General features: G+C 44.1%; 1 protein-coding gene across 1 annotated transcript in view; it reads right to left on the bottom strand.

Moving 5' to 3' along the window:
- The window catches only part of TRIM71 (tripartite motif containing 71), a 56,130-nt gene extending 35,742 nt beyond the window's left edge, over nt 1–20,388 (bottom strand). The window contains exon 1 of the mRNA XM_083577723.1: nt 17,436–20,388. Coding sequence (XP_083433849.1) covers nt 17,436–18,392 — 957 coding nt within the window. The 5' untranslated portion in view covers nt 18,393–20,388. The remainder of the gene's footprint in view (nt 1–17,435) is intronic.
- Between the last annotated feature and the right edge of the window lie 2,679 nt (nt 20,389–23,067).

Genomic DNA, 23,067 nt, shown 5'->3' with positions numbered 1-23,067 from the left:
GCATGGGGTGGGGCATCTTTAATTTAGTAACAAGCCTCGAGGTGCAAGATACATCTGGAAAGAAACAAAAGCCCAGGGCCCAGCAGTACTGGGAAATTAAAACATTGGGTCATATTCAAACGGACTAGGAAGTCAAAGGTCAAGGCAGCATTAAATCATTAGTTTCCCAGCTGCCACCATGGCGTGGTGTTGACCTTTGATTTTGCAAGAAGTGGCCCATGCAATTTTCTGGTGGCAATCTGGCAAGAGTTGAATTTTCTACTCACACCATAGCATTTCCTGCTGTGGAGTAACAATTAAAGCATCCAAAAACATGCAAGCACCAACAATTCCAAGAGGATTAAATTAAATTTGTTAACTTTTGAATTTGTCAATAAAATATATTGATTATCGCTGGTATGCTAGAGCTTTTACAAAACACACACAGCTGAATTTGCTGATAGACCACTGGAATTGTGGAAGCGGGGCATCACTGCTAGTTCAGCAGCAAGAGACATTTGAGTTCTGAAGCTATGAATTTCATGTGCTGAGTTCCACTTTGTACAATAAATGAGCTATATGCAGCAGGTTGCCTGAACTGAGCTCAAAATAGATCAAGCGAGAATGCTATTATTCAAAATGCCTTCAGGGCCAGTTATAAATTTCTCCCCTCTTACTAAAATAAAGATCTTCAAATGGAAAATATGTGCAAGATTTCTTTAAAACCATGCTAGATTGCAACAATTTTCAAAGAGTTTAATCCCTCTGTTTCTTGCTAAATAGCAATGTTGCTTTCCCAGATTTGCCTCTTATCAATAGCGACAGGCAGCATATCTTGGGTGTCAACTGAGCAAAAACGCAACTTTTAAAATATTGAGATGTTTCAGGTGAGAATTATTCAGTGCTGAAATTTAAGGGAAGCAACCTCCAAGAAGCAACTCAAACATTTGGGACGCAAAAGGTGAGGCAGAGTGGCCAAAAAGTACTTCGCTACAAATATCTGAGGTAGTCAATGAAAGGTCTTAAATAATTTCTCCAGTCCCCTCCACAAAGGGAAAGCAGGCAGCAAGCCGGAGTACTAAACAACAATGATCAATGCAACAGCTAGAAAAGGGAGCAGAAGGTCAAAGGAAATGATTAATTCTGTGTAGATCATCAACAGGATGGGCCCTGGACTGGCTCACAACACCCAACTACCCTATACAAGACTGTGTTAGAGAGGATCCCCCCCTCAAAACTACACTCACTCACGAGGGCCAGGTCCCATTTTGTTTCAGTAAGTAAAAAGTAAAATATTCCAGGATTAGGTCTTACAATTTAACCAACACCGGTACTCATTCGTTATAATAATTCTTGAACTCATGGAGCCCATCATTATCCTATTTGCTTTCTCATTTTACACATATCTTACTGCACTCCTGAACTTCTAACATTAGAATAACATGTCCTTGCTTTTCACAGCTTCTTGTTTGAATATCCATTGCTGAGAGGAGAGTCAGACTGTGCTGGCCCTGAAACTTCCATTTTTTAAAGGTTTCTAATGTTGGGTGTGGTCCCTCTTCTGTTGCCCATTTCCTTAGAGATGCACATATACTGTTTAGCTATATGCTGTGATTATTGTACGTTGTTGGTTTTCGGAGTGGGGAGATTTAAAAAGCACACACAACTGGATCAAGCTAAGAATGTCACCTGACTTCTCCAAACAAGTTTCTCTGCTAATGTAATGAAGCATAATCTTGAATACCAATAGCCTATGTTATATGCACTTAAGATCTCTCTAGTATCTAGCAATTCTTAATCTAGCTTCAGATAACATGAATGCAATTTTTAGCACAGAGATCTGCAGCTTTCCAACACTTTCTTGGGGACAAATCTAAAATCTAAAGTTTTTGCTTTTGTTTTATCAGCACTCATTCCTCATTAAAGCAAAACACCTATGTTCTATTTGTAACCACTACTTGCACAGTGTAGTCAAATTTGCTTATGATTTAGCCACGGTATGGGTCTGCTGTAACTAAAGGTATCTTGACCCACAGCAACTCTTAGCTAATAATGGTTTGCCTAGCAACCAACCCTACTAGAAAAAAAATAGATGTATAAACTAAGAACTGCTAGAGGTAAAAAAAAGGGGGGAAGAGGACAAATTACTTTTTGGTTGGCTATGTTCTGCATTATTAACATAAACAATGAAATCATACCAATCTCCACCCGCCCCCTGGACTTATAAATGGCTGTGGATAATACAAAATAAAGTAGAAATACATGCAGAGCTTCATGAACTAAGGTTTGCTGGAAATGCTGCTCATCTCCCTGGAAAATAAGGGATAATCCATGTCATAGCTGTCAACTATTCCCTTTTCTTGCGAGGGATCGTATTCGGAATAAGGGAATTTCCCTTTTAAAAAGGGAAACGTTGACAGCTATGATCCATGTCAATGGGTTGTTTTATAGCCTTGCTATAATTTCTATTATATCAAAAATCAGGAATGTATTACTGATGTCTCTGCCCCCCCTCTTTGTCTCTGCTTCAATATTTCATGAACATTTTCTGTGGTTTTGTTATACACTTGATTCTGCATTTTTAATTAAAAAATAGTAGCAAAAATTGTTTCCTTAGCTTTATCCAAAGCAACCTCCTAACTCAGAATGTTTAGCAAAGGGCCAATTCATATGTGAACTGCCAAGCAAGTGGCCAGGTATTTATTTAATTTTAAGCCATGTGCATCTGAATACATGGGCGCACTGAATTCTAAGGGTGCCAGAAGCATCCTTGGGAATGCAGGAAAGAGCTACAGGAAGAGGCCTTCTCTGTGGCTGTGCCCAAACGCTGGAATTCCCTTCACCTGAAAGCTTGTTTGGCACCCTCTCGACCTTCCATTGTCTGAACAAGATATTTTTGTTGCAGCAGACATTGGGCCTGTTGGGTTGAGTGGTTTTAATAGGCCAATTTCCTGCTTAGGTGTTTTATAAGCCTCTCTGTGGCTGCTGAAAGCTTTACAGTAGCAATTTTTGATGCTATTTTTGAAATAGAATAAGAGACCCCTCCAAAAGCACGCTCAAGAGTTGTTATCACTGCTGAAACTGACGACTTATCAAGACAGTACATATGAGCCATTTTGTAGAACGTGGGGACTTGGGACAATATTTGTCGCTTTAAAATGTAAAAACATAACAAATAGACCATGTAGCATTCAATACAATTACTGGATTGAAGACAGTTGCTAAATTAGTGTTTGTACAAGTTTCCTATAAAACATTTAGTATGGATCGTTACAATACGTGTATTCATGTATGAAACAGTTGAGTATATTTGCAGCATGGCAAGTATTTTTAAAGTGTTGCTTTGTGTTTTTGGTGAAAATTTGTGTTAAGCCACCATGAGCCTTCTGGCTACAATGGAAAGGTGGAGTGAAGATTTTCTAAATACCGTATTTTTTGCTCTATAAGACTCACTTTTTCCCTCCTAAAAATTAAGGGGAAATGTGTGTGCGTCTTATGGAGCGAATGCAGGCTGCACAGCTATCACAGAAGCCAGAACAGCAAGAGGGATTGCTGCTTTCACTGCACAGTGATCCCTCTTGCTGTTCTGGCTTCTGAGATTCAGAATATTTTTTTTCTTGTTTTCCTCCAAAAACTAGGTGCGTCTTGTGGTCTGGCGCGTCTTATAGAGCGAAAAATACGGTAAATGGCCATGCAGAGAAACAGTGTTAACCATTGGTGTTCAGAGACGCTGCCATTTCTGTGATCGTGGCTGCACATGGCATATGGTCATGTACCCATATACACAACAATTCTGTTGGTTAATATATTAGCCCCAGCATTCTCTTTGAGTAGATCCCAACCATTTTTAATAGAAAAGTCAGTAAAACATTTGGATTGCTTCCTAACAAGAGGCCAGAACTCCACCAAAAAGCAAGGTAAGCCACTGTACTGTGGGAGTTCACTGTACAGTGGTACCTCAGGTTAAGTACTTAATTTGTTCCGGAGGTCTGTTCTTAACCTGAAATTGTTCTTAACCTGAAGCACCACTTTAGCTAATGGGGCCTCCTGCTGCCGCCGTGCCGCCGGAGCACGGTTTCTGTTCTCATCCTGAAGCAAAGTTCTTAACCCGAGGTAATATTTCTGGGTTAGCGGAGTCTGTAACCTGAAGCGTATGTAACCTGGAGCGTATGTAACCCAAGGTACCACTGTATTCCTCACACCAGGGTCTTGGGAGGGGAGAGTTTGGGAGGGAGCTTTAGTCGCTACCAGAAACATGCAATTTTGCTCCCAGAAGGCTGGTGATTTTTACTAGAGTATAATGAAAGCTAGTTTAACTGTATTATCGCTGCATGTGCCACCATAGAAGCTTATCCTGAAGTGTAGTTTATATGCATTTTATAAATTTCCTAAATAAATGCTTATGCACGCAGTCTGCCATTAGAAAACGCACACCTTTCTGAAGAGCTTACTTCCTCTTCATGTCAACACACATGCCAAACATTGACTAAACGGCAACAAAATCTTCTTTAAAAATGATCCCAAACTGCTTCTTTTATTCAGACAGGCAAGATCAGGTCCGTATTCGAAGAGTGATGAGGAAGTATGTTGCTTTCCCAGTTAGAAACTGGTATCAAGAATGATAAAGGCTCATAAATATCTGAACTTAACCAGCCTGAGTTTGCATAATCTTCACAGTAAATGCAAAGGGGGGGGGGGTTAGGAATAATCATCCAGTCAGCTGAGTCACCTCCCAAGAAAGCATGCCAGCATTAGAACTCAAGTCTACAGGTCTCAAACTGTCAATACTTGTTAACACTATCAATTTGTTCCCTTTTTTAAAGGGGGGGCAGAGGGGAGAAAATCAGCTTATGTACTTCTAGGAGAAGGATGATTAACTTTTAAATCTAATGTAAGCAAGATCAGCATTTGCTTCAAAAGGCACGTGTGAGAGAGGTGTCCTTCACAGTCTACTTGAAAGGAAGGTGGTATCTCTCAATAAGCCCAATCAATGGCTTTCTATCCCAGGCATTTATATCGTCATTTCCCGCTTGTACTGTATCTGTGTAAATCAAAAGTTGTAGCTTGGAACGGGGTTGGGGGTGGGAGTGAACCTGGAATTTCTTGTGTGCTTGTAAAAAGGCACAAGAACCATTGTGGAGATGAGTAGGGTTTCAAGTTGCCCTTATATGTGGCTCCACTATCTTGCTACGTAAAAAGTTTCCAAAATAGTGCAATAACCGAATTTAGAACATGCCAGGTCCACAACAGCCTAACAAGGACTGCATTAACCATTGGGAAAGCAGAATTTACTGGTCCTAATCTGGAGTGTAGGATATCAGGGATAGGATGGGAGGAGCTAAAAGCCATTAGAAGCCAAGATCAGGAAGCCAACACACCAAAGTTCACCACCTCAAATATTCATCTCCATTCTAAGATGAAGTCGAGGAGAAGAGACCTTCAGGTTAATCAACAAATCTGCAACAACACAGAAAATACAGAGAGGAGGGTTCAATCCAGGAGATGTTGCCAGTATAAAAGGTAAAGGGACCCCTGACCATTAGGTCCAGTCGTGGCCGACTCTGGGGTTGCGGCGCTCATCTCGCTTTACTGGCCGAGGGAGCCGGCGTACAGCTTCCGGGTCATGTGGCCAGCATGACTAAGCCGCTTCTGGCGAACCAGAGCAGCGCACGGAAACGCCGTTTACCTTCCCGCCAGAGCGGTACCTATTTATCTACTTGCACTTTGACATGCTTTCGAACTGCTACGTTGGCAGGAGCAGGGACTGAACAACGGGAGCTCACCCTGTCACGGGGATTCGAACCGCTGCCCTTCTGATCAGCAAGTCCTAGGCTCTGTGGTTTAACCCACAGCACCACCCGCGTCCCTCACACTTCTCCAAAACAGTGTTTATTGGTTGGGTGATGGCAGCCTCAGCCCTAACGCAACTTTCATTGAACAGGTCTCTTCTCTTTCCTACATGAAAGCTTTGATAACAGGGAGGAAACCCATCTCCACCTATTTGGCTCGCTTTTTCCACACAGTCCACAGAGGACAACAGAACCAAATCAACTTCCTTCCCTCTTAAGCTTGAGTGGCAGAGTACATGCTCAATTACAGACTTCACCTGGTAGCGCTGGGAAATGTCCCATCTGAAACTTTGCAAAGTTTCTGGCACAGAATATCCTTCTGACTGAATTGTCTCTACAAGAGAAGCACCCACTGCACATTACTGATTGGTGGTTGTTGCCAACACAAAACTGATTGGCACACAGTATTTCATTTTAACGCAATATTGACAATATTGACTCTAGAAATGCAGTTCTCCCGACATATAGATATTTTAATGAAATGATACTTTGCATAATGAAATATACTTTTTATTGGTTTTTCTATTCCTCGCCCTATGTTAAAAGTTAGAAATCTTACCATCTGCTAAGGTCAAATAACCAACCTACAGAAGGAATGGGGGTGGGGAGAGAAATCTAACTAGCATGTGCAAGCTTAGAATTAGAATTGGTTCTACCAGAGCTACATGCATCTAGATCATGGGTAGGCAAACTAAGGCCCGGGGGCTGGATCTGGCCCAATCACTTTCTAAATCCGGCCCGCAGATGATCTAGGAATCAGTGTGTTTTTACATGAGTAGAATGTACCCTTTTATTTAAAATGCATCCCTGAGCTGTTTGTGGGGCCTGCCCGGTGTTTTCACATGAGTAGAATATGTGATTTTGTTTTAAATGCATCTCTGGGTTGTTTGTGGGGCATAGAAATTCATTCATTTTCCCCTCCAAAATATTGTCCGGCCCCCCACAAGGTCTGAGGGACAGTGGACCGGCCCTCTGCTTAAAAAGTTTGCAGATCCCTGATCTAGATCAATGTTTCCTTCCTCTTCTGTTCAACTCCCTAAGAAGTACTACCGCTTTTTTTATATATCTCATTGCCCCACCCCCACCTCAAATTTCACACGGGCAACATAACTGGATGCATTTGACAACCACTGGCATTCATCATTGCCACTACTTAACTTTCTAAGGAAATGCAGCTTCCGGGTTTCCACTTAGTACACAGTTAAGATGGCAGACATTTAGATTGTGGAAGTATACACAAGATACCAAGGTGACACAGCAGCAAACTTATTCACAATTTCAAGCTTTTTGTTTGTTTGTTCAGGAACTAAGCTCTCTTACCATGAACTTATAGTGTTGCATGAGGCAGGATCAGAATACAGTACTAGGTAACATTAAAGCCAGCTACACATCAAAAGGTGCAGGGAGCTGGGAGCCAACCCATCGCAATACTTGTTTTAGTGCAATTAGCATACATTCAAGAGGCACAATTTCAGCGAAGATGCTCAAGCCAGTCCATTCATAAGTTTAAAAGGTCACAACAGCTCTGGTCCAAGCAGGAATATATACATTCCAGGAAGTACGTGAAGAGGAGAGTTTCCATTGTTTTAAAAAACACACAGAGAGAACTCACTTCTGTTTCTCATTTTTATTTTTATTTTTTTTTAAATAATTTTTATTAACTGGCCAATCACATCAAATTAAATCACATCACATAAATTCCAAATTACAAAGCCAAATTTTTAAATTTTGTTGGGGGAACCCATACTTCAAGATCCAAAGGGGGATTCAGATCATCTTCTTATTACTGCGTTAATGTCCAAATCAGTCCCAATCGGTCCAGACAAAATTCATAATTCTATCCAGTCTTATCTTGGTGTTTCCACATCATATCTTGTTCATATAATTTCTATTTTTCCTTTACGATCTCTTCTGTTAGTCTCCTTAAGCCGATAAGCAAAATAATAATCCTGTGTGGATTTCCCGTTCCTCCACTAAGTCCAGATGGTTTCCATATATCTCCTTCGTAGATAGCATTGCTCTTTCCATCATAAATTTGGCATTTGTCGCTCTTAAGTCCCACCGAGAAGTTGATCCACGATATGTAAACAACTCTATTTCTCTCTTTCTCCTCCCAGACCCAAGAGCTCCAACAATGCCTCCCAAAATGGCAACGGCATTTTTAACTGCGTCATTCCAAAACTCTTAGCTTTCCAGCTTCATCTTGAAACATTGCTTTGGTTCGAAAGTTTATCTCCACACAGCCTTAAATCCACAGCTTAAGTCCTTAGTTTCTGACTCATTAGGGGAGGGGATTCTTGTTAAATCACATAAGAAAAAGGAAGGCAGGTTTTTTTCCCCCTCCCCCCTCAGTCATTTATCATACCGTATCTTGACGTATCTTCTCGTATTTTATTCTTGTCTTGTTATCAGAGATCTCTTCTGTCAGCAGTCTTTACTCCCCTTTTTCCTTGAAGCATGTGCAATTTATCTCGTCCAAATTGTTTCTTTTGAAGATGCTTGCAACTAGCGGCGCGGATCAGGGACGGCGTCCAGGAGTACCGGAATCCCACAGGAGGGCTTTGTGCCTAGTGCCCCCACCCCCACAAATTCGGGGGTGGTATAGGGCGCAGCAGGCAAGGGCCGTCCCCCCCACAATCCTGGGGGGGTTAAGGAGGCTAATTACCCCCATCATAGCCTCCAAATTACCTCGTGTGGGTCGGAGAGATGTTATTGTCAGCCATCTTCCGATGCGCCACCTAGTGGCCCCCCTGTTTCTCATTTTTAAGGGAAAGCTAGAAGAACGAAAATCCATGTCATTCTGAGAGTACAAATGTATCTAATCATGCTGGCTTCTAGAGCACAGCGTTTCCTCCGCTTTTCTCAAGAATTGGCACACAACAGGGGTTTTGCACAAGATATTTGATGAAGTGTGTGGGACACAGCTGAAATGGATATCTGACACAGATAAAATTAAACAGGTTGCAAAATCCAAGCAATACACAATATTTTGCCCTAATCCCTGCTGCCATCAGGACTTTTATATGTTTTTGACCGATTTTTGCTCCTTTATACCTCAGAAAACATGCCAGCTTTTTCACCTCAAGAATAGCATAAAGCTAATGCATATATGGGACATATGAGAGCCTCGCCATCTGAAAAATTATTGGGAGTTCACACTGCAATCTAAAGCAACACAATGAAGAGCATGGGGAAAGCAAAAAAAGAAGAAAAGGTGGCATATAGCCAAGACTAACAGAGCATGCCACAATAAAAATGATACTAACTCATTTCCAATACAGTCGTACCTTGGAAGTTGAACGAAATCCGTTCCGGAAGTCCATTTGACTTCCAAAATGTTCAGAAACCAAAGTGTGGCTTTTGATTGATTGCAGGAAGCTCTGCAGCCAATCGGAAGCTGCGGAAGCCCCGTTGGACATTTAGCTTCCAAAAGTAGTTTGCAAACCAGAACAGTCACTTCCGGGTTTGCGACGTTCAGGAGCCAAAACGTTTGAGAACTAAGCTGTTTGAAAACCAAAGTACGGCTGTATTTAACACAATGGGCTGTGTTCAAATGAGATCCCTTCTTTTATGAAGCTAGACAGCAAACTTTGCTAGAATGCATCTGTGAAAATACATCCTTCCTCCTTCATGCAGCCTACTTCCATTTCTCCCAGAAAGCTGTGGCATTATTTACAGCTGCTTCCTCCCCCGTCACTCTAGGACCAAGAAGAGGTGGCAGCAATACTACCAATTCTGCCTCTTTCACACTAAAAACACCATTTATATTCAGAACCTGAAAAATATTCTCCTAGCACAGCCTGGTGCTCTGCAGCTGTTTTGAACTACATTTCCATCAGCCATGGGTGGCGCTGTGGTCTAAACCACTGGGCCTCTTGGGCTTGCCGATCAGAAGGTCGGAGGTTCGAATCCCCGCGACGGGGTGAGCTCCCGTTGCTCAGTCCCAGCTCCTGCCAACCTAGCAGTTTGAAAGCACGCCAAAGAGTGCAAGTAGATAAATAGGTACTGCTCTGGCAGAAAGGTAAATGGCGTTTCTGTGTGCTGCTCTGGTTTCAGTGTTCCGTTGTGCCAGAAGTGGCTTAGTCCTGCTGGCCACATGACCCAGAAAAACTGTCTGCGGACAAACGCCAGCTCCCTTGGCCTGTAAAGCAAGATGGGCGTCGCAACCCCAGTGTCGTCTAAGACTGGACTTAACTGTCAGGGATCCTTTACCTTTACCTTTCCATCAGCCCCAGCCAGCACACATGTTAGCTGGGGGATGATGGGAGTTGTACTCCAAAATAGCTGGTAGCCCAGCAGGCTGCCCAAGGATATACAAGCAATGTAAACTTTTTAATCTTCTCTTTCACAGTTCAAACAACTTTTCTCCAGAAATCAAGTTCTGCATCCAATGTAAAGGTAAAGGAACCCCTGACCATCCAGTCATGGCTGACTCTGGGGTTGCGGCGCTCATCTCACTTTACTGGCCGAGGGAGCTGGCGTACAGCTTCCGGGTCATGTGGCCAGCATGACTAAGCCGCTTCTGGCGAACCAGAGCAGCGCATGGAAACGCCGTTTACCTTCCCGCCAGAGCCGTACCTATTTATCTACTTGCACTTTGATGTGCTTTCAAACTGTTAGGTGGGCAGAAGCAGGGACCGAGCAACTGGAGCTCACCCTGTCGCGGGGATTCAAACCGCCAACCTTCTGATTGGCAAGCCCTAGGTTCTGTGGTTTAACCCACAGCACCATGTAGTACCCATCTAAAAAGAGGATTAAAAAGAGAGTATAGAGGAGAAATAGCATAACCTAGAGTTAAGTAGAAATATCACAATGGATGTTAAATTCACAAAGGACAGGCCCTGGCTTCCCGGCAAAAGAAAACATTTTTTGGAAAGGGTGCAAGTTTCCAGTGGGAATATTCTTCCACATTGCAATGTTAATTTTAGATGCCTTGATTATGTGTTTGAAAGACAGGGTATAAATCTAAGCAATTTTAAAAAAATGATCGTGAGGGATAAATCTACAGAGAAACCATGAAAAGAAACAAGGCTTGGTGTGCATATTAAAAACTGACCCTGTGAATACAGGGCCAAAACTGGTTACTAGTTCCCAGTTACTAATCTGAAATAAGGCTAGGAGCACAGGAAAGTTAATTCGCCTTAATAAATTTATGTGTCTCTGAACTCCAAAATAAGATTTGGTCTACATCCTAGCTCCATGGTATAGGGTAGGAACGTGCAGACCCAAGCTGCAGTTGCTTATTCAATTTGCTGATTAAGCTCCATTTTAAAACTTTCAGGCAAATAAGGAACTAGAAACTATGAGCCAACTTTAGCTACATGTTGTCGCTGGAAGATCCTCACTCAGAATCTGATTTACCGAGACAGATATGAGGCTTACTCTTTGAGCCCGAGGGAAATGTTTAACTCTCTCATTTTACACTCTATATAATCAAATTGTTACTTTTTCACTAGCTCTTGTGGCTCTTGGGGTCACCTGCTATGATAGCTGGCACCACGCAGTCTGTTGTTTACCTAAAAAACTTGCGTGTTTCTTGGGGGAAAGTTTGAACAATTCTTAAATTCTAGTGCCATGGTTTATGGCAAGCTGTTTCAGGAAGCAACAGTGCTGGCTAGGCATCCTTGCGATACACACTGACCAAAAACGAAGGAGGTGGCACAAGTTATCATAGCAAAACTGAAAAAATAAAAATCCATGCTCATGGATTCGAACTCTGCAAACAGTGCACAACAAATTCTGCACGGGGGCTTCTGAGGTGTGTGTGCCCAAAATACTGTGGAAACCGAGATTCAAAACAGGGGCACAGGAACCCCATCATGCAACACTTCCATGAGAAAATATCGGAGGGTGGGTACAAGAGAGCAAGCCAGAAATAAATTTATTCCCCCTTCTTTGCCACTCCACTCCAACAAGAAAGGAAGAGAACAGGAGAGCGTCTTTCCAGGGAACATCTCTCAGGTTTTCGCTTTGAGACAGAAAGACTGCCCTGCGTAGACCCAAAGCTCTGTCAAATCTAGGTAAAAAGCATTTGAAGACACCACAACTAGAACACATCTACATATAGCTAAGCCACTGTGCAAGAATGCTGCTTAAATAAACAACATTCTCCTCCTCTCTCTCCCCACCTTCACTGTTCAAGCTCCCTTTTAACTTACCCAAGGCAATCAGCAAAACTTGAGATAAATATGTTTGTCCCTTGGATTAAAGGTATCCTGTTAAAGGATACTTATTCAGTACCCACTGGCAAGCACAAAAATAGTAAGAAATGGAAACACTGTGGAAAACAGTCACGTACTACAGACAGAAGCTCTAGCAGACTGGCCAGGCTTTCTTATTACATTTATATCCCAGTCTTTCCTCCAGTGACCTCTCTTCTCCCCACTATTTTATCCTTACAACAACAGAGGAAGAGAAATTAGAATGAGGGCTAAATTATGCACACCTGGGCTAAGGTTGCCTGATGAGCCCCACAGCTGTGTGGGCATTCGCACCTGGGTCATGCAGGTCCTAGTCCAGCACTCTCTAACCCACACCCCTGTAAAGAAGAGTTGCAGACATTGTACAGAGACCAACAAAAGTCACAAACCTAGAGCATATGGAAAGTATTCCTGGTCCTTTTGTGCTAGTATCAATTTTTTGTTACCTTCTCTGACAGACTTACTAGGGGAAAAACCTTCTATAGACTTGCATCTTGAGTAGACACTGATAGAACTGCAGTGTTAAGCAAGGAATATTTCCAACTCAGGCATTTAGTTGTGGTATATTCTGAAGAATTGCCTTAGCATGTTTGGGTTTTTTCTTCTCTATATTGCAAACTTAATGGCTGAATTCTGCAACACAATTGTTCAGTCTCCCAAGATCAGGAACACCTTTCTCTTATTATTTTTAATTCTAATTACAATTTTCTCCACAATTGTTCATTTGGTACAACGAAAACAAGCTGTGAATTAACCTTTCTCAACAATATTAAGGATTCTCTAGGGTTTCGCTTTTGGTATTCAGAATCATCCCTCTCAAAAAAACGTTTAAGATAAACGGGATGTACGTCAGACGCGTTTGTAGAACAGGAAAATGCTTCCTTCCCCCATTGCTGTTTTGATTCCCCCAAGTATTCCAAGTTTTAGCTCACCCCTTTAGCTCTGGATAAGGAAGTCCATCAGGATAAGCAAAGTATTTAAACTGATCAATGTGGCTCACCAAACACAGATCAAGCAATTTCTCTCTATTGCCACTTGAAGACATGGCAACAAATGGTGAGTATTAAGAATTGCCAGCTCCATGCAGCGAACAGCTGCCAATGAACAGATTCTAAAAACTGGCCTCCACATGGCAGCTGTGATGGGAGCAGTGGCCCACCATAGGTTGTTTGAACATTAGATGGGGAAGGCAAACCTTAAAAATTAATGTTAATATCAGATTTGCATTGTGCTCAATATGCAACAGCACATTCAAGTGCGTTTTTTCCAATCCTCTTTTAAAAATAAAATTCTCTACATGTTTACCTGCAAAAATCTAACTGTATTAGGAGGGGGTTGGTGAGCACACCCTTCAGAAAGCGTGTTTAGGACTGCAACTTTAAAATATTACAGTGACAAGAGTTTACATCACTTATTCACCGATTATCTGCTGCAATTATTCTAGACAAGGTCTGAAAATCCAGAAATGGGACTTTTGCAGGAAGCAGGCAACAGAACCATGAATGCAAAGCAAGATGCAATGCAACTTAATTTTTCAGCATGGTACAAGATCTCAGTATCAATTGGAACCTAAGCTTTCAACCTAAGGTTCAGTTACAACTTCGCATTCAAGAAACATGGCCAATGCAGCTATAGCAACAGGTCTTTCCAGTTTCTTACTGTGTGCCCTTTTTAAGGTAAACCAGTTTAAACTGAGAAGGTACTGAAAATATTTGCTGGGAAGAAGTGGGAAGAAGACATCAACAACTATCAGCAGAAATATTCTAAATACTTACAAGCAGAAAGGAATGCTATTCTTGGTCGAGCTTTGCAGGCTTTAAAATTTGCATTTAAAGTTCCAAATGCCCTTCAGAGGCCCACAAAGAGACAGGAGTATTTGTTAAACATTAGAAAGCTCTGTGGGAGAACCAAGTGCTAATGAGGAGATTTTTGCATTTCCTCAAACCCTTCCTGAAAAAAAGCCTTCCTAAACGGTCCTTTTATTTACCAAATTCAGGCATTCTTTCTCATTTTTTCCCCCTAAATAACCACACATAGAAATGGTAAAAAGTCACCCAGTTTCTTGGTATGAACAGGCTTGACTCTGCTAAGAACCAGTCCTTCTTAAAATACATTCAGGTGGTGGGGGGGTTAAGCCTAAATAGTGCATGTACATAGCAATAATCAAGGGGAAACTTTGCCCACTTTGTCCTCAAGTCATGACTCTTATCTCCAAAGTAGTCAGGACCAGCTAAGAAGTTTGCTGGGAAGCAAGCTATCTTCTTAACAATGAAGCCAATGGAAAATTCCACTGTGGCACTACCGCCAACCAAGAGGAATGTCGCAATGAGGAATGTCGGCTCACAAATTGAACTTCCAGTTCATGCAGTTGCTACTAGAATCTAGATTTTATTATTTGGGGATCAGAATGCCTACTTAATTACGACAGTAACAAATTGTTAGAATATAGATTTGTGCCAAGTATGATTCTCTTCTTTTAAATAAATAAAAAATGCTAGCACTTGGAAAAATGGCACTAAATTGAGATTATCAATGCACTGCAGACTTTTATTTATACATTTAATGCAACGTGATTATATGGCTATCCTTGCTTACAGCGTACAGGTGTAATTTTAAAGCCTTATAAAAATAAACGTATAGCAATTTGCCCTTGCTTTCTTATTTTGTTCCAACTATTGCTATTTTATGTTATGTGACTGATGGGAAGCTTGCCAGAATTCAAATTTAAGGGCATTTGGGTCTAGCTTTTGGTTTAAATGATTAGTTTATTAGGAGTGCAATTCTAAAAGTTATGTTTTCCTTTCATTTTATTAAGTGTTTGATCCTTCTAAGAAAAGTTTCTCCATGAGCAGCATAAAAGTCTCTCATCTCACTCAATATAGGAACTTCCAAAACAGCATGTTACTGGGTGCTTTTCAACATCATCAGAAGTGAGAACTTTGACACACTACACAGCATTATATTTTTATAATAGGAAATTGATTTTAGGTATTATCCAATGCTTAAGGTTGAGGAGACAACAAGCTCAAAAGCACCTCTCCTGTTATGCAATAATCTCAGGATCATTTCATTTTCATGTTTCCTTCCCAATCAAATAAACTCGACAATAGTGACTGCATTATTTTTGTTATTTTTCCCCCTGCCCAGAGACCACCTCTAGACAACAGTGACAGGAATATTTTTGGAAACTGAACACTCTGTAAGTAGCATGATTATTATTTTTTGAGGGGGGGGCTGCAACACAACATACACACCAAAAGAAACTCACGTGACTTATATTTTCTTTAACTGAAGAAAAGTTCAAACAGTGAAGATTCTTGTTTAAAAATGAAAAAGAGCAAAAGTGAATCACCATATGAGAGAGAGGGGGGGGGCTTCAAAGCCATCTTGAAACCACATCCTCTGACCATGTAAGCCTTTGTCTATATCCCACATGTGCAAGAGCTCTAGCTGTTACGCAGCAGCGAGGGAAAGATACTTTACATATGCTCAGAGGCATTTGGTTCCATAGGTCAGCCTTGAGTCGTATTACACCCTGGCAAACTTACATATTCGGAGATTTATTTGCATGCCATGATCCTCCACAAAATCCACAAGCTAAGAGATGGTGACCCTTAATTCCCATTTCCATAACTGGACTTGTAGCATTTCCATTTTAAGAACGCACAATCTAAACTGCAGAGCGTAGACTGGCAAAGTTAAGTAATCTGCTCATGCAAACCACTATTTTCAAGAAAACAAATGGGGAAGAGAATTCTGAAGGAGCAGCTTTAGTCCATCTCAGGAGACAATCTTGCAATGCTGGGAAGAGACATGGAAGTCACAAAAAGGAACTTGCAACAAAGTGAAAAAATGCGTCCTGTTTACAGAGTTCCAATTGTCGGCTCTCGCACTTGATTCTGATTTCAGTACTGTGTGTTAAACTTGTTGAATTCTTGCCCCCCCAACCAGAACACACACATCACTTGTTCTTCAGCATCCCTGAAGTTTTGCTCTTAAGAGCTCGAACCATCCTCTCTTGCCTGCAGCACATGCCCCCCCCCCGCAAAGCAGCTCTACTGCTTTGTACAGCATTATGGAGATTTACTCCAGTTAAGCGTGGACAGCTCCACGTGAACAAAGCATGCAAGACGCAGGAACAGGGCTGGAAGCAGCAGCAAGCACACCGTGTAGGTGTAAAAAGGGGGAGAATTAAAGGAAATTAAGGTTGCCAGATGTCCTGGAAAGGAAGGGCAAACGCTCTTTTAAAAGGCGCGGGGAGGGAGGGGAGGAAATTGACAGCCCTATAGAAAGATAAATCCCATTTCAGTACAGCTACAAGACAATATCAAGAGGAATAAATGAAGCTATACAATAAGGGGAATTGCCAAATGTACGGGAAAAGTATACATTTCCTGCAAAAGACAAGCGGAACTTGTAAGGACCGCTATAAATTCTTAACAGAGCAACAATTTGCACAGGAGGGATTCCTTATTTCGCAGGATTCCTCTTGAGGCTCTTATGGGCACAGATTCAAAAATAATTCCAATTAACACAAATCGGCTACACCTTAGCATCTTTGAACCACCTTCCTGGAAACCACAAGGCAGATCAGAGGGAACAGTGCAGTGGGCAATTTGTTTCCTTTGATTTTCTCAGTGCACACTTGTGAACAAAATCCGGGTTGATAGTTAAGTACAGAAACAGGGTCCTATATAGTAGTAGCTGTGAATTTAAGTCATGCAACCTAGTGCTGTTAACCAGCAAAATCAAAACGGTGTTCAAATATGCCTCTTCTGTAGGTGCTCTTTAATTCAGATCGCTCCACCCAGGGTGGAAAAAGAGCACAGCCGCACATGATCTAAGCAAAGAGTAACGCGTTTCCACGTTACATTACCTTCCGTTTAAAAAAAGAAAGCCCTCAAAAAAATGCCAGAACAAAGCAAGCAGCCATTTGAAGTTGATTTGGGGCAGGACTCCGGAGGGGGTTCTCAGATCAAGAAGCTGAATACACGCGGTTCAGAGACTTTATTGCTTAATTTAACCCAATACGGTTATTGCAAGCTGCTCTCTATCCAATGCAACTTGCTAAAGCCCCAAACATCAGGGCAGGCGAGGGCAGTTTGCAGGACCCCCTTGAGCCCCGACTCCTCTCTCCCTGTTGAACTTCAGAGGCGGCGTCTCTCCCCACCCGGTTCAACATCACTCCCGCAAGGCGATTCGGATCAAGGCACAGGAGCCAACTCCTAGGGCCTCCCCAATAAAATATTTGAGGGTGCCAACCCCCCCCCCAAAAAGTTCATAGGCACTGCCATTCAAGTGGTGTCTTGCGGTCGATTAGGCGAGGCGAGGATTCCCTCCCCCGCCCCCCCAAATGCTTGATTTGGCACCCCCGATTCGGATCAAGGAGTCGAGGCGAGCCACTCACCTCGTCATCGTGGTGCTGGCAGTAGTTGACCCGGTCGGAGAAGACGGAGGAGAGGATGGTGTAAGGCGCGGCGGAGTAGGGCTGGCTGAGGGCGAGCTGCGCGGCCGCCGAGGCGGGCCCGGCGCCGGTGGAGGCGGGGGGCCCCGGGCCGAAGCGCTCGATGAAGTGGTCCTTGGTGAGGCGGACGCGCTGGTGGGCGCGCACGCAGTTGTCGCACAGGTGCTCCTGGCAGTCGAGGCAGCGCGAGCTGGCGGCGTTGCCTTCGTCGCACGAGCTGCAGCGGGGCTCGCCCTGGCGGCTGTGCGGCCGTCGGAGCAGCAGCGACGAGCCGCCGCCGCCGCCCCCCGACGACGCCGAGCCGGCCACGGAGCCCGGCGACGAGCCGCCGCCGGCCGAGCCGCGGTGTTGCTGCTGCTGCTGCTGCTGCTGAGGCGCCGGCTGCTGTCGAGGGTGGTGGTGGTGCCGGTTGTTGGTGCTGCTGTTGCTCCCTCCGACGACGCCGGGTCCGCCGGGGCGCCCGTTGTTCTTCTGGTCCTCGGCGGCGGCCGCCACGACGACCACGTCGAGCAGGTTGCTGAGGAGGAAGTTGGACGAGGGCAGCGCGTCCATGCCCGACGGCTCCGAGATCACCACCTTCTGGTCGCAGATGGGGCAGCGCAGCTTGAGAGAGTCCCCCGCGGCAGGGTGGCGCTGCGCCTCCAGGCACTGGCGGCAGAAGGCGTGCAGGCAGGGCAGGACGTGCAGGCGCCTCGACGGGGCGCACGAGGAGGACGACGAAGACCCCCCGCCGCCGCCTCCTCCTCCTCCTCCTCCACCACCCCCTCCTCCTCCAGACGAGGTGGAAGTCTGCGAGGACGACGACGAGGTGGACGAATTGGACGAGACCGGAGCCGGCGAGCCGCACATCTCCTTGCACAGCGGACAGATCTGGAAATCCGACTCGGGGAACGAAGCCATTGGGGATTGCGGGGGGGGGGGTCCGGGGGAGGAGAGAAGGGGGAGGGGCACCGGGCTAGCAAGGAGGCCGCATGAACCCCGGCGAGCTGCGGAGACCCGCTTGGCGAGCCCCGGTGGGTGGCATCAAGGAGGCGCGGTGTGAGGGCGCTGCTCCGAGCTTCCTCCTTTCGGGTTTGGCGGGCCGGTGGGTCTGGCCTCTCCTCTCTCCTGGCTTGCCCGTCCGCCGCCCTCTTTTAAGCTCCTTCAGGGCCCGGGTCTCTCTCCCTGCCGCGCCCCGCGACTGGCTGCGCGCTGCTGCTGCGTCTTAAGCCGTTTCCGAGCCGCCGTCGCGCCTTCCTCCTTCCCTCTCTGCGCAGCGCTTCTGGGACGGCGGGGCGGGCGACCGAAGCTTTCCTGGTCTGGAAAGTGCATCGGCGCCTTCGCGTTGAAATCCAGCGCGGAGTGCACGTCGCCGGGCGATTATTATTCCTCCTCCTCCTCCTTTTTCTTCGACCAGGGAAAAAACAACAACTAAATAATGGGGAGGGGGGAAGTAGTCTCTGAACCCAGGACCTCTTTCCGCCGGTCTCAGAAGATGGGGAGAGCTGGGCCGAGGGGGAAAATGTCGATGGAGAAGAGGGAGGGGGGGTCTTTGGGTTCACTTCTTTCTTGAGAGACTCCGGGAAAGGCGCAAGTTGTTGCCCAGGAAGGCTTCTCCGGCCCCGATCCTCGCACGCCGGCCCCGCCACCGCATGTCGGGAGAAGCTGGAAGGAGAGAGAGATGGCGATCCGGCTGGCGCAGCAGCTTCTGGGCAGTCGGGCTCCCCAAAAGAGAAATGGTGTGTGCGCGCGCGCGCGGAGAGGAGGGGTGGTTGCGAATGAATGAAATGAATGAATGGAGCGGAGCGCGCGATCTTACGCTAACGAGCTTGGCGTCTTGCCTTTGGTCCACGCCTTCCGCAGGTCTCCGGGGAGATCGGGCGATCGCATCGATCAGGTCCTCGCCTAAGATCTCCCGGAAAAAGAACACAAAACCCCAGCAACCGCCCACGCGGTCTCTCTCGGGCGCACACGCGCTCAGACCGGCGAAAGCCGGGGAGGAGAGCAGCAGTAGCGGCAGGTCCCGGCCGGCCGGCCTGAATTATTCATGGGGGGCGTATTATATTCACTCGCGCAAATTGGAGCGGCGCTGCAATGCTATCCGAGTGGCCCACGCTCACCCAACAGGATCCACCCACCCCCTTCTTCGTCTCCTCTCTCGTGTGTTTTTTTCCTTTTTACGCGCCCGAGCCTCGTCAGTATCCAAGATCACATTTCCTTTGTCATTGCGCCCCTTCGCGTGGTCTTCTGAGGGCGGTGTGTGTGTGCTTAAAATCCTCTTTCTTAAAATAAAATAAAAATGGTGCTTTCTGTCCTCAGAAACTCACGGAAACAGAAAGCGAGAGCCGGCAGCGGGTTTGAATTAGCAGCAGTTACGCAGCAGCATGGAGGTCCCGCGAATGAAAGACCAAATGCATTTGATTCCAACAGAGCCAGCGCGCTGGAGAATGGGTGGTTTCTCTCTCTCTCCTGTTTTATTATTTTTTATTACAGTGGTATTATTATTATCTCCACCACCCGGTGGATTTAGGGGAGCAACGTGGTTCTTGCCGGGCGCCGATCTGCTCGCATTCCTGGTCCGCCTCTTTCAGGATGCGTGTTATTGAAACTGATCCAGAGTTCGGAATCCTTTTAATCTCCAAAGGAGCGAACTCACTTCCGCCTGAGCGCAGAGGGGGTGGCTAGAGGGAAAGGAGGGGGGGGGGTCTCAAAAGCAAACAGGAAATATTAACCCTCTTACTACCGCTGCCTTTTGTGTGCTGTTGGCTCTTTCCAGGGCAAACGAGGAGGTTCTTGAAGCTTCTAGTAGCCAGGCGTTGCTCCTCGACTGGAATAAAACTTGCCTTGTTTTAATTCGCTTTTCCCTAATTTTTTTTTAACTGAGATAGCCAGGATGGGAGGATTAGGAGCCGGCATCAAGGCGTTAGGCTAAATTAGCTCTCTCCTTCCCCGTCCAATTTTACATTTTTGTTCTCGGTTTTTCACCCACCCACACTTTTATTAAAAGTTGACGCCACCCTCATTGTTTACTCGGAAGTAAATCTTGTTAGTTTTCCAGTAAACTTAGTCTCAAGTAACAGTGCACAGGCTGCAGCTTAAAGGCACCAAGGAACCAATTTTATAGAGGGTTTTGTTTGTTAAATGGAAAACAACACCTTTTAAATCCCTTCCATGTAAAAGCACATGATTCTGTCCTTTCCAGTAATCTATAGATATAAGTTTCTGAGGAAACTCCTAAGAGCTACAAAATAGCTAGCATTTATTAAATACATGAGTAAGATCTCATATTTTGTTGGGGGGGGCAAGGGGGGTTAATAATTCAGTCAATTCCATGCAAGAAGGCTTCTGCAAATTTGTGTTATTCTGAAATGAGGTCTGTCGTCTGATTAAATAAATCTTACTGGGTTGATTGAGGAATTTCTGCAGTTATTAATACAGTGAATTTGCTTGTGAATAAAAACATTATTCTGAAAGAGGGAGAAGCATTTCCTGACAGATGATATGCACACATATCACAACCACCATCTTAGAAGAGGTATTCCCTTCTCTATGAGAGTAAATGAGGAAGTCTTCTTTATAAAATGGTGCCTGCCAACTATGGCGTTTATAGGCACAGTACTTGTGTTAAAAATAAATAACTTTTTCTTTAAAAATTAAAAAAAAGTGAGTCATTAAGGGTACGTCTTAAAATAGTCTCAGTTCATTAATTGACTTAACATTGTACCAAACCAATAACATTTGAGGGTTAAGGTGTGCTTTACCAAACAAAGTAGCATATATTAATATTTACTTTTAGTACAGGAAATTAAGTTGGTTGACAGGAATTGCAAAAAAACGGAATTCTTCTTTTCATAAAATGTTGACAAGCAAAAATTACAGCCACTAATTAAAAAAGACCGGGACATTAAACGAAAACACTTTCAGTATGATTCTATACATGTTTACTCAGAAGTAAGCCCCACTGATTTCACTAGGGCTTTCTCCCAGGGAAGTGGTGTTAGAATTGCAGCTAAGTGTGTGTATAGGATTGCAGGGTTAGGTCCCAAACCTGAAAGAATTGAAGGCTCCAATCCTGCACATAATCTAAAAGTAAGCACCAATTACCGGTAACTCTTATTGTGAGTATATATGAATCTCTGGTGATCAGTTGTAGCCAAGTAAGATTGTCTTCCATGAACACGGTCTTAACAGTGAGTCCGTAAATGACTGTGGAGGCCAATTCTGGATCCACACATCCTTCCACAGTGGGGACATAGGTTTCTGTACGGGAGTTGATCACGGTGAGGGTTTGTCAAACATGCCTTCCTCTTAGCTTGTTTCTCTTTTTCGTCCTGAGTTCGAGTGTCTTCAAAGTCCACCACACCTTTGGTAAAGGCTGTTCTCCAATTGGAGCGGTCACAGGCTAGTGTTTCCCAGTTATCAGTGCTTATACTACATTTTTGTAGATTTGCCTTGAGAGTGTCTTTAAACCTCGTTTGCTGTCCACTGGTATTTCGTTTCCCATTCTTAAATTGGGAATAGAGTAGTTGCTTTGTAAGACGATAATCAGGCATCCGAACAACATGACCAGTCCAACAAAGTCGATGTTGAAGAATCATTGCTTTGACACTGGTGATCTTTGCTTCTTTCAATACACTGGCATTAGTTCGCCTGTCTTCCCAAGTGATGTGTAACAATTTTCAGAGACACCGTTGATGGAATCTTTTGAGGAGTTGGAGATGAAGTTTATAAGTAGTCCATGTTTCACAAGTGTACAGTAAAGTTGGTAGTACAATAGCTTTGGAAATGAGCATTTTGGTTTCCCTGTGAATGTCCCGGTCCTCAAACACTGCGCTTCAATTGGGAGAAAGCTGCGCTCACAGAGCTCAGACGATGCTGGATTTCTTATCCCCGTTTATATGAATAAGATGGTGCTGTGGTTTCAAATGCAAATATATGTAGCTGTCCATTAATTTTCATTATTGTAATTTACATTATGTCTTTAGAATTGAAGTACTGGTGCCCTGTGGCACAAAATAACGTGATTGCTGTCATGTATGACTTGGTATACAAGACAGCTCCCTAGGCTCCTATTTTCAGTACCAAGATACAAAAGAAAATAAGGGAGTCATTTTATTATTTTTCATAAAATCAATACTTTATTTAGTCACTAATTTCGGAGCTCTGAATATATGCTCGCAAATCGCGCAAAGACACCTATGCTGTAGGTTCCACAGTACAGAATTCTATTGAATTAGCATTAACTTTTACTTGAAATCTATACTTTGATGACATGGGCAAGTGTGTCTGAGGTGCGGTTACTGGATTGCTCATGCATATAGCATATATACCTCCCAGAGGTTCACCTGAAGGATTGTAAACGCTGTTCAGTGCCAAGAGTTCAGTTGCCAAGAGTATATTAACTTGCTCCAAACTCAGCAGTTGCTCAGCTTCACCACTTGCTTCTTCTACAGCAAATGGAGAACTTACATGTTCATTATGATATTCAAAACTGTATCATTTTCTTATCTCAGAACTTCAGGCAAGATGACAACCATAAAACTTTGAATTCTGGAATTTAAATTGCACTTTTATTCATTAAAGGTTTTTTTTCTTC

This window comes from Podarcis filfolensis, assembly GCF_964270895.1.
Source record: "Podarcis filfolensis genome assembly, chromosome: 12".
NCBI lineage: Eukaryota > Metazoa > Chordata > Lepidosauria > Squamata > Lacertidae > Podarcis > Podarcis filfolensis.
This window is presented reverse-complemented; position numbering and strand designations above follow the sequence as displayed.